At 37.3% G+C, this 12967-nt stretch overlaps 1 protein-coding gene across 1 annotated transcript in view; it reads left to right on the top strand.

The window, feature by feature from the left end:
* LOC138706410 (uncharacterized) overlaps positions 1-12967 on the top strand; it is a 630831-nt gene that overhangs the window by 405154 nt on the left and 212710 nt on the right. The window contains exon 4 of the mRNA XM_069835680.1: positions 12061-12202. Coding sequence (XP_069691781.1) covers positions 12061-12202 — 142 coding nt within the window. The remainder of the gene's footprint in view (positions 1-12060; positions 12203-12967) is intronic.

Raw genomic sequence — 12967 nt, forward strand, 5'->3', positions numbered from 1 at the left:
AATCAGTCCAAGCGGGAATCGAACTCGTGCCAGAAGGGGAAGCTCTGGATCAGAAGGGGAAGCGCCTGTGTCGGCTTAGCTATGCCGGTGACTGACGAAATGTTGTGTGTGGTTGATTAAATAGCCTAATTTTATTAAGCCATTGAGAAGCATGAGAATATATTGAGATGCTACAAATTTAAATATTTCTGATAACGAAGAGGATGTTCTCAATATTTATGCCATCTATCTGTGTACAGTGAAGATGGACATTCACGTGCATTTGCGCAGCGTGTAAAATGTTTAATGTTATGATTTATTTAACGACGCTCGCAACTGCAAAGGTTATATCAGCGTCGCCGGATGTGCCGGAATTTTGTCCCGCAGGAGTTCTTTTACATGCCCGTAAATCTACTGACATGAGCCTGTCGCATTTAAGCACACTTAAATGCCATCGACCTGGCCCGGGATTGAACCCGCAACCTTGGGCATAGAAGGCCAGCGCTATACCAACTCGCCAACCAGGTCGACCGCAGCGTGTACTTGACTACAAACAGTAAGCACTGTTCTCCAGATTGCCTAAATTGTAGGCGGTCTTAATTTTCTTATCTCACTGGTCAGTGATCGACAAATATCAATTGCAGCACTTAAAAAGCGAATTTACAATAAATTCGTAATGAATCGTTGTTGAATTCTTACTGATTATTGTGCTTTTCAGTGGTTCAAATAGATAGAATTTATAAATAATAAATAGTTTTATGGCTCTCTTGAAAATTTTGGAAAAAATCACATACGTGGTATTAGATCTAGGCTATCGATATAGCCTATTGTATTTGCAATTAAAAAATACAATCGCGCAAAATATGTTGTACAATACATGTATGTCAAGTGCATTACAATATCTCGGAAATTGAAAAACTCGCTCTGCTCGTTTTTCAAACGTTTCCTCGATTTTATAAAAAGCACTTCCCAACCTTGAATCATAATATACTATTGTACATAAGCATAGACATAGGCAATTACTGGGCGGGACGAGATTATCCATAAGCATTGCACCAAAATCAAACTTTTTATTCATCTATGATAGAATGAGTTACGTGGCGATTGTGCTGCTCGTTAAGCCGGCTCCACTGTCCTCAGCACCTCACGTTCCTCTTTAGCCAACAAATCCGACAGCCATGCTTATAGTAATGGTCTGTCGCATCTCCGAGATCTACCCGAGTCGTTCAATTCCCCTCTCCGTATTTGAGGCTTCCTTTCCTCCGTAGTTCGAAATAGTCTAGAACCCACCATCACTGTCATCGTCTACCAGTCTTTGGAAAACCACGAGGAGCAAGCACCTGACACTGCGGACGGTCTATATGAGACCTGCCAAACGCAGTGAGTGCCCTGATTTTCGGAACAGATATGATAGCGAAAGAGGAATTGTGGAGGCCGTTGTGGAGAAAACGGGAGAACACCTATACCTTGTTTTATTTCAAGGAGTGCAGTTCGGTGGCTCCTTTGAACACCGAACTGCACTCCTTGAAATAAAATAAGGTATAGAAAAACCTTCACAACCTTGGCTTTTTCACCACAAATACATTGCGCCATCATCGGGATTTTAAGTCGAGTTGTAGTGCTACGGCAACTGAGTTTTATTTTTCTTGGTTACTTAAAGACGCTGTATCAACTACAGAGTTATTTCGTTTCGATTTAATTGGTGATAGCGAGATGCTGTTTGGCGTGATGAGGCCAGGATTCGCCATAAATTACAAGATATTCGGCTTACGGTTCGGGAAAACCTCAGAAAAAATCCAATCAGATAATAAGCCCTAGCGGAAATCGAACCGACGCCCGAGCGCATCTCTGGATCAGCAGGCAAACGCGCTACCACCAGAGCTACGCTGGTGGCTACAACTGAGTTACTTAGATGGCTTTTATTTTCTGTAAGAAAAGAAACCATGATGAAAATAGTTACACTTTATTTGGAATCAGTCGTCACTTGCTTTTTAACATAAATTTAAATATACATCCGTTTTACATAAAAGATTATGTTGCATGTGATCATTTCCTGATTAATTTTTTCGTAGATACTGGGAACTAAGATCACTACTAAAGCTTTAAGATACCGATATATAAAAACTAATTTATTTTCTCAAAACAATAACCATCCCTCTCTATGCACATTTACATTCTCAGAAACCACTTTTGAAAGATTTCTTGCCACTCTTTCAAGTTTTGTAAACTCACATAAGTCGTTACAACTTTTTCAGGGCTGTAAAACTACTTTCATTCATAAGATTTTTCACCGACGAGAAAACACAACAGTCGTAAGGAGCCAGTTCAGGACTGTGAGGAGTGTGGAAGAATCTGTCCCATAATTTATGATGTCTTTACACCAAGCATAGAGATAGGCACATGACTTGTTTAAAATCACATTTTCTGTATCAATAATACTAAAAACTTGTTTTTTAATTGATATCTCGAAATTTACTTGACACTGTCACGCTACAGTCTCTATATGGTTCGTTTAATGAAATGCAAAATGAAACAAACATTTCACTCATAAAACTACTTTGTGTGTCTCAGGGAAATCGAAAAAAAAACTATAAGTAATGAACATTTCGAAATTCAATTTTCGCACATTGTGTTTACACTTACTTTAATGAGAAAGTATATATATATATATATATATATATATATATATATATATATATATATATACACACACACACACATACACACACGCACACACATACAGACGCAGAATTTTCATGTCTTAAAATAAACTGCAAATAAATTATTCGACTTCGCTATTCAGACTTCCTAGTAGCGAAGTCTTCTTTATGTTGCCTGATGGATGCTGAATAATCTCTACTCTAGAAAGCGTCGTTTAATAAAACAATAGAAGTCAAGGAGCAGGTTCTTGTAACTGCAGGGTTGGACTGCTTATTGTAATGCAAGTTATTTCAACAGACAATTGAATGGTAATGATCGCGTTGCTCGGTTACTGTAGCAGTTATAAGTGGACTATGTCCATTTAGTTGACGTGAGTGTGAAAGTGGGAGCGGACAGGGTGAGACGACGGGCTTGGTGCTGGTTGCTACATTTCTCGCTAAGTCACCAATTCCGTTAACGCTAATTAATCTAGTAGGTAATGTCATTAAATAAGCGACTAGAAAAATATTGATAGAGTATTTGAAGAAATCACAATGATTGTGTGAAATGTTTATACTCGAACTAAAGCAATAAAATACAATATGTACATTTTTAACATTACGATATAATTTATTTCATGTTATTGTAGGGTAAAGCTACCTCATTTCGTGATATAACTTATTTAGTGATATGTGAAATTTGTTCTATCACGGAGTAAAATATACCACATTGAAACTTCTCAAGTGTGCTGCACACATGGCATCCAGTGCCTGTTGTTGTTGTTTAGTCAACTGTCCGAAGACAGATCTGAACCTCACAAGTGATAACAACAAGACACCACTTACTAGGCAACTAGGCCAGGAGATAAAATGGGTAGGGTGGCCAGTTCTTTTCCTCCTCCATTGCATACATCGCCGACTAGCTACATATTACACTAATCAGACTTCATATGTATACAAACAATTGTTCTTTCTCTGACACTTATCGTCAAGTGAGATGTAAGACTATTTAAACTCTGTAAACGGTTTCAAGATCTGACTCACCCTCGTTTGGTCTCACCATCCATTTATGTGTAGAAAGTGCTGTGATGCGGTTGTACTGCTGCAGCTTTCTCGAAGAAAGGTGATTATGTTATTACTATTAAATATTTTATATTATACATCTTGATTACACAACTTTTAACACTGTATCACTTCGGAATATGTATGATAAGAACTTTCTTGTGTTAAATTTTAACGTACCTTGTTAACATGTTTCGACCTATTTTGGGTCATCTTCAGAATTGACAAGAAAGTTCTGAAGATGACCCAAATAGGTCGAAACATGTTAACAAGGTACGTTAAAATTTAACACAAGAAAGTTCTTATCATACATATTCCGAAATTTTATATTATTTCTATTTACAAACTAATCTTAATATACAAAGATATAAATCCATCATATTTGATATCAGTTTGTCATGTGCAATGAAGAATAGGAAGCTTAGGAAAATTAGTGAATTTCTTATGATTTTTTAAATTTCTGCAAGTAAAATGACTCCACATAAAAATAAATAATCTGAATAGAGTAGTAAAAATGCAATAATTGATGACTCTGTTGTCAAAAGGAGACAAAATTGCAACACCCAAAGCCTGAAAAAAGCTCTTCGGAAGGTGTTAATGGAAAAGTGTTCTATGTATAATGTCAGAGAATTTTGGATTCCCGGGGGCACACAAAAGTACTATATGAAACGTAGTGGGAACGAATCTCAAACAGTGCCTGTTGGGAAAATAAGATCTTTTGGAAACAGCAACAAGGTATCTTTAGGAATCGAACCAAACACAAGCAGTCTGAAACATTAAAAGATAAAATTGTGAAGAAGAAAACATGAGCAATGGATTTGTCGTACATATAACAAAGAAATACGGCAGTGGATAAAAATAAAATATCATGGTTTCAGTTCTGCTTTTGTCTTCACTGGTACCATGAAAACTACCATTCCGTAGACTGAAGAAATCCACCCATTGTATTTATGTGCTGTGAGTGAGCTATGAAAAAATTAGCAGTGACAATAAATGGCCACCGGCGTGGATCAGTCGGTTAAGGCGTTTGCCTGCCTGTCTGAAGTTGCGTTAGGGCGCGGGATCGATCCTCGCTTGGGCTGATTGCTTGGGTGGATTTTTTCCGAGGTTTTCCTCAACAATAAGGTGAATGCCAGGTAATCTACGGCAAATCCTCTGCCTCATCTCGCCAAATACCATATCGCTATCACCAATCTCATCGACACTAAATAACCTCGTAGTTGATACAGCGTCGTTAAATAACCAACTAAAGAAAAAAAATAAATGTTTTATGTGAGTGTGCAAGAGAAGAAGAACTGCTGCTTTCCTTAATGCAGTGCCTTCATTGATTGATTGTTTTCACGAAGGGTGGATTCGGGATGGATCCTTGCACTTAGGCCATTTAGACCTATTGTACGCCATTGTACACGGATGGCATTCGTGAATCCGACGTTGACAGGCGGGACATCCTTTCCGGGCCCTGCATCATCCACTGACGAGCCCGAAGTCCCAAGCCCTTAAAGCCTAGGTCGCGTACTACCCTCGAAAAACTTCCTTTTCTGCCATAATTCCAAAATTTTTTTCTGAAATTAAAAAAAAAAACAGTATGCTCATTATTTTTGAGGAAGCATCGGAGAGCTATTGCACCATGCCTTACCTCCAGGAGACCAAACTCTTACAGAACATAGACGATCTTTGTAAGCAGCAAGTAACCAGACGAATTCCTGGTTTAAGTTTAGCGTCTGACATCATAAAACATCGTCAGTGATGAACTGGCCTACTTGCTTTTAATGTTTAAGTTCAGGGTTTCAAACAGCCATGGAATGTTGTAATAGAGATTATAAAAATTCTTACCATGAATTCCTTAAGAAGAGAAATAAAAACAGATTCTCTTAACTTAGTTATTCGTCACGTTAAAAAATATTCCTGTGACTGAGAATGCTTGAGATAAAAATGTTTACAGTCGTGTATTTCTAGTCCTCTCCAGTTCTGCTTTATCGACAAGTGTGTCTGTGTGCTAAAGGCTCTATCAAGACTGCGGATGTCTCTCCTGACAAAGCGGGGGAAAGACTAGAGGATATGAAGATAGGAGGACAAATACAATTAGTCAAAAGATTGCAGTATATCACTGGAGAAGTGGGCTTTTGAAGTTAAAATAGCCTACTGTTACTAAGCAAGCAGCTAACTTCAGCGTCTACTGTGGGTTGATTCTTTTTAGTGTTATCTCCTTCTATTTGAAAGCAGGAAATCCAGCCCTGCGTGTTGGTTGATTCGTCGGGGTACTGCTTTGCGTGCCACCCTGTACTGCTACAATATTCATGGCCCAATAAATCGAGAAGTGCTGCAGTTGCAGTAATGCGCTGGCAGATACAGGACTTGGGTCGCTTGTAGCAGTTGCGGGGAACAAGGACACAAGGAGATCATTAACAAAGTCGATTTCTACGGAATTACACATTTAAAACACTATTATATTATTTTAATAGTCATATCTGTTTGATAGGATCTTGTGGTAACGATAACTGGAGCAGTAATTAGCCAAACTTCTAATTAAATATTCAAGATTTTCATATAACTAACATTTATGTTCTCGGTTGGGTATTATTGTGATATTTAGATTTTTAAGGAAATGGTTCTTATTTATAAGCATTGCGAATATGATTAAGAGTGAAATAAATTCAATACAATTTATGTGTTGTATGATAAATGATTATTTTTCTTGATATCTTCATTGAAAATAATATCATATAGACAATTAATATTTGAGGAGAAAAATTCGCTCCGGCACCGGGGATCGAACCGGGATCCTTGGTTCTACGTACCAAGCGCTCTGATCACTAAGCTACGCTGAATTCAATCCACAGCACCGGGGATCGAACCGGGGTCCTTGGTTCTACGTACCAAGCGCTCTGACCACTAAGCTACGCTGAATTCAATCCACAGCACCGGATCGAATCCTCCTCCTTCAATATTTCCCTTTGACATATACGTCAACATATATGCCTAACTTGAGTCATGCCACAAAGGGAAACATTGAAGGATGGGGATTCGATCCGGTACTGTGGATTGAATTCGGCTTAGCTCAGTGGTCAGAGCGCTTGGTACGTAGAACCAAGGACCCGGGTTCGATACCTGGCGCCGGAGCGAATTTTTCTCCTCAAATATTAATTGTCAATATTACAGATATTATTCTGTAGGACAAATTAATAAATCTATAATAATATCATATAGGCCTATCTGTACATGAATTTAGAATGGAATTATAGTATTTCATCTGATTTGGTTTGTTAGGGAACTATTAATATGGCTCTTAGATAATAGTTGTGTTGTTGTTTAGTCACCTGTCTGAAGACAGGTCTGAACCTCACAAGTGATACCAACATGGCACCACTTAAATATAAAATATAATAAATACAAGAAAGTAAGTATTTTGCTCTAGCAAACACCATACCAATGTGACAGTCTGATCTATTGATAAGCAAATGACGTCAGAATAGTGTTACATAACTCATTGCCGTTGATAAGCAATTGAAGTCAGATGTTGAAATATTTCATAACGATTTATCTATTTCACCCTCAATCATAAACGTTTTACTTTAAAATTCTTGTAGCTAGATACTTAAACTTTTTTTTGTTAAGTCTATTTAGGTATACGTACTTTAACATCTGTGGTCACCTATTGTGTGTTTAGAATCTGTGGGTATACCAGTAGGCCGTTGTCACCATTGTTGATTTCCTGTTTCTATTGTGTGTCGTGGATCGCTTCGTGTTCGTGCGACTGATTACAGTTTTTGATCAATGTTCATGATATTGGCGATTGAGGTGGGGATGAATCATGGCATGTAAGCCTCCAATCCGGCATTTCCCTTTGTGACTGAGGGAAATCATGAAAAACCTCAGTCAAATTGGTCGGCCACGGGGTTTGAACCCGGGACCTCCCTAATGCAAGTCTCAAACGCTACCGCCCGAGCCAACTCGCTCGGTATTTAAATTTTTATTTACGTATATAGAACTTATGAATTTCTGGTACATACACGTCTTGAGATCGGCTGAACACGTTTTGTCTATTCTCTCAATATTATATTCTTGTACCATATATTCCATAATAAGTTTCACATACAAGTATATATTGAACATTGACGACAAGTGATTACTCTAAGGTCGTGGTTGTCAGAATAACGTTAACTTATATGAGTTGCTTTAAAGTGGTGGTGGGTGATAGATGTTAGATTTCTTTGGTGATTCAGTTCAGAAGCTCACTTTCGAGTATTCCACCATGTCCTGAAACTTGACATCTCCAAGGCATGATAACTGCCAGGCATAACAAGTCCAATAGTGTTCTGCATTTGATCCTTCAGGCGTATTCATTTCCCCAGCTGTTTCGAAACATTGGAGATGTTAACTTCCAGCATACGGTGGAATATCAAAATGTATACTTTCGGTAGTGGATAAATTGATCACGTCAATATTTTAACGGCGTATAAATACCGTAACTTGGGGTTACTTTGCTCCTAGGGGTCATACATTGCTTAACTTAAATAAAAAGTTTAAAATCCGCTGATGTATCATTGTGGGATATAATCCTAAACAAGTATGAATATTGTAACTTAAATAAGAATATTTTACAATTTTTCTGTATTAAAATTTGTTTTTATTTTGATTATTACGCTTCTACTACGTCATACTACTTTTGACCAATAAAACGGTACGAAAGGACGTCTTTCAACCAATCATGGCTGCTTATCGCACAATTTTATCACTTACCTAGCATTTGTTTTTATCACTTCCTTAGTCTTTGTTTCTTTGTTTACCAACATTTCAAATTTCAAATTCTTTACGGTACTATAAAACATGTTTTGCGATGCTCATTTGTTTCCCGCATAGATATTCAACTGAAAATGGCGGCTTGGTTCAAACATTTTCGTGAAGGTAACAATAGTGAAATAAAATTTTAGTAAGTCAATTAATATCTATTTTTTTGTATTAGAGTACTTTATTTCTTCTAATTTTTATATGTTTTATTCTTTTTTTTTACCACCTCCCTACCATTTGTTTCTTTGTTTGCCAACATTTCAAATTGAAAATTTTTTACGGTACTATAAAACATGCTTTTGCGATCGTAATTTGTCTACCGCATACAGTCAACTGAAAATGGAAGCTCCGTTCAAACGTTTTGTTGAAGCTAACATTAGTGAAATATAATTTTAGTAAGTCAATATTTTATTGTATTAGAGTACCTTAATTTTTCTAATCTTTATATACTTTCTTCTAATCGTGTAATAGTCGGTTAAATCCTACTCGAGTTTTGATTTTCTCTAGATAAATCAAAACCTCTAGTGAGATGACTGTTGATAAATATTGTGTATTGTATCTTAATAGAAGTCATACAATGTTCCATAACAAATGTTCCATCTGTAAATGTTGGTTTTGAGGCTGGTGCAAAGTTTTCCCGTCATATACAGTAAGTAACTTTGTTCCACTTTTAAAAAAAATGTAAATGGAGAAACCTAAGTTTTTTTTTTTTGTTGAACATAGTAATACCAATATCTTATACTTAACCCAAATTCGTTAATAAAATTATCAAGAAATAATAATTCCGTAAAAATGTCATTTTCTAAGTATATTTTAATTAAAATATCATAAAAATGGAGCGAAGTAACTCCAAGTTACCGTACTATATTTTATTAAAAATGAAGTCATGTTAAAACAGTACTTATAATTTTTTCAAAGTATTTCTTCGTGTGAATTACCAGTTTCGCGAACATTGCGTATTCTTCAGCACAGGAAGGTACAAGAGCTGTAACACAAGCCCATCTGTTGGGTCAGGAAAACGTTTTATCACGACTACTGAATTTCCAACAATTTTACCTACACTGGAAAAAGCGCATAGTCAAGATAGGGGAGATACTTTGAAGATGAATGTGCGTCAAGTACTGCAACTACTATAATAATCTGTGTTCATTGTAGAAATGATAACGGTTGCACATGTCTCGGTTACATAGAACTATCGGTTATAAATAGCAGTTAAAATCGGAGATGGTGATGAAATAGAGGAAGTGTAATTATGGTGGTGAAATGAGTCCGAGGTCCTACGCCGAAAGTTACCCTGCAGTTCTGCTGTCCCAACCAAGATTTGAATCCGGGCTCGCTCGTTTCGCGGTCAGACATGCTATCCGTTACTCCACAGTGGTAGGCGATTCTCGATCCCTGAAAAGCCGCCTAGAGCCCTAGAAGAACGACAGGAAGTCAGAGTTGGAAACTGTACTATAGCTTTATACGGGGCTTTTAAATACTTTTTACTGCTGTGTCTATGATGGTGAATTGGACGGAGTTATGCAATAACAGACCAACCGACAATTTGAAAAAAAATGTAGATAGGCTATTTGCAGAAATCTGTTGTTGACTTGATTATTTAACTCAGAAAAAATCAAGAATGCGATATCTGCACTCTGCTGACAGTTTATAAGCAAAATTCTTTTATTGCCTAAAATTCATTTATTTATTTTTCTTTGCAATATTAAATCAACTGCTGGTATGTTATTAAAATCGTTTAGCCTTTTCTTCTTCTTCTTGTTATGATGATGATTACTATTATTATTATTATTATTATTATTATTATTATTATTATTATTATTATTATTGATATTTTTTGTATTATTATGAGTGTTATGTGTAATAAATAACCAGATTAAATCCAATGTTCAATATCTCGAAAACAGGTTTTTGTCGGTTGATCTCTGATTGTATAACTCCGTCCCGTTGGAAATGCTATTTTATTTATGATGTATATGTATTCTTAATAGGCTGATGTGCGTTTGTTATCTGCCGTATCCGCTGAAATTTTTTGGAACTGCCGGGTTGTCCTGAAGCATATATTCGTAATTGGCTCGTCTTTTTGTTTGACTGTCAGGCGTTTCTGCTATAACGCGTTGGAGTTGCGAAGTTTATGACGTATATTGTATGTGGCGGTGATATACAGATTGTATCGAGATCATCGAGAGAACACACCATCAAGTTGTCAAGCAACATCAGCTGAGCAGACCGTGCGGAAAACGCGTCATTGCAGTGTGGAACGTCAGGTAAATTGAAGCGGACTGCGCATGTATACTAGAACAAGTAGTTACCGAGCGGGTGGTCGAGGCGTGGGAGTCCTGACTTTGTATACCGGAGCTGCTGCTCTCCAGACACTTGCATATCTCAAGAACGTCTTGTGTTGTAACGTCACATTCAGAACGAGAAGATTTATTTATAAGACTGCAGAATGGTTTCTCTAGCTGTCTGAGTCAATCAAGGAAGAGTTAGGGAACATGACTGATATTTTAATGATTCCACATTTCAGTGTTCTTTTATTCTTCAATTGTATCATGGTCGAATGATCAAGTGTCAGACGCAATTTCAGGAGTTCCCGTTGTTATTTCCTCAGCATAATATTTGTCTTATGACTCTCAAAGAGTTTTGTCTCCTGGGAGTTGGATTGGTGCAGTACTTTCCAGCTGCTACTGAACTTGTGATATGAATTATTGCGAATTATGTAGCGTTGCTTGCCCACCAAGTTTCGTTTGAGCTAGTTGAGATTTGAACTCACGCTTTAGAGCGATAATCGACGCTTGTCATTCAAATAACGGCACGTATATTAATATTTTATTCTGCTTGTATAGCAATCACCCATTTCTCACGGGTCATTACCGCAATAGAGCGATGCAAACATTGGGCAAAGACTATTTTTTCCCTGCTTAACGGTGCTTCATCTGTGAAAAAATTAATACAAGTTTTGTTATATTTAATTTGCAGAATCACCTCTTAAATTTTAGTACACCGATCCTCTTCTACTCTGTACATTACATTTATAGAAATATAGACTATCTAGAATGGATTTACAGTGTCGTCATAATAAATTAATACCTCAGTACATTCCTCAAAAACTTAACGCTCTCTTTGTTAGAGGGCCTATGTTCACTAGTTTAATCACTTTTACTCACTCTCTCTTCTTCAGTAGTCTTTTCTCATCCCTTTTCTTACGCTGTCTTCCTCTTCCCTCACCTCCCTTGTCCAACTTTCACCTTTATTTTGCTCCTCTTCTGCTCTTCTTTTCTTCCCCTCCTCTTCATGATGTTTTCTCGACTTTCGTCTTTGGATTATTTTCTTTTTTTCTCTTTTCCAAATTTCATCTTTATTTTCTTTATTTTGTATCCCTTTTCTCTGATTTCATTTCATTTTATTTCTTTTAGTTTCCTTTTATCTCTTTCACATCTTTTTTCTTTTCTTTTGTTCTCTTTCCATTCCATAATTATTTGGCGATATGAACATATTATAATATAAAGAACTGCATTCTTTTTCCTGTTGGTTCCTGTTTTATGCCCGCATTGAAGTCTCCTCTAATTGAAACGGGTTGCTATGTTCACAGGGGCAGTAACTCCACGCATCTGGAACCCGAACCGCCGCCGCCACCTCCGCCTGTCAGCCAGCAGCGGGACATCGCGCACCTCGCGACCCGCTATCTGGAAGACAACGTCAAAGCCTGGATAAACCCCCGGATATATGCTAAGGTAGAGTCACCATCAGTTATTCTCTCTGTCGCTTGGATATTTGTTGGTGTGAAATTTTATTTTCTTTGCTTAGCAACAGCGAAGGAACGACAGTGACAGTGAATGATGTTCAGATTCAGTTTCGATTTCTAGGTAACAGAAGAACAAACGGCGGTCGGTATTTTTTTCCATGGTAACAGATATTCGAACATTGAGGTTCACAAAAAAAGTGGAGCTCTATAAAACACTCGGTGCTGGAAAGTGAAGCGATTTACGTGTAACGTTTTCTGGAAGAATTGTGGCATCTTCTTCGAAGTCTTTCTACATTTGGCTTCCCCGTGAATTCATTTATGTCCCGGTGACAAACCAGTACGACATTGACTGATGCGTCCGGGGTCCCTGCCCACAAATTTCTTGGCTGGACACAATGTTTGCATATAATTGGGAGGTAGCTGACTACTTTTCACAGACGTTCAGTTCTTCTCAGATTCTACGAAGGTTATAGGCTTATTGGGCAAGGATATATTACTTGGTATTAATTGAAATTCCCGTTTCATAGCTCCTCCTTAGCGATTTGACCCTTACATTATAAGTAATTGTTAGTATTATAGAGGTGATCCTTCTGCCAAGGAAACAGTCTGACTATGTCGGCTCAAGGAACTGAAGATGATTTCGGTGGAATATTAGAGCTTATTTATCGGAAGCCTAACGGAACTTCTGACGGATAGATCAATGCTTCCTTTCACTAATAAAATAAAATAAAGGAAGCTTTCCACCGGCTAAGGA

The sequence above is a fragment of the Periplaneta americana genome, chromosome 9, assembly GCF_040183065.1.
Source record: "Periplaneta americana isolate PAMFEO1 chromosome 9, P.americana_PAMFEO1_priV1, whole genome shotgun sequence".
Classification (NCBI taxonomy): domain Eukaryota; kingdom Metazoa; phylum Arthropoda; class Insecta; order Blattodea; family Blattidae; genus Periplaneta; species Periplaneta americana.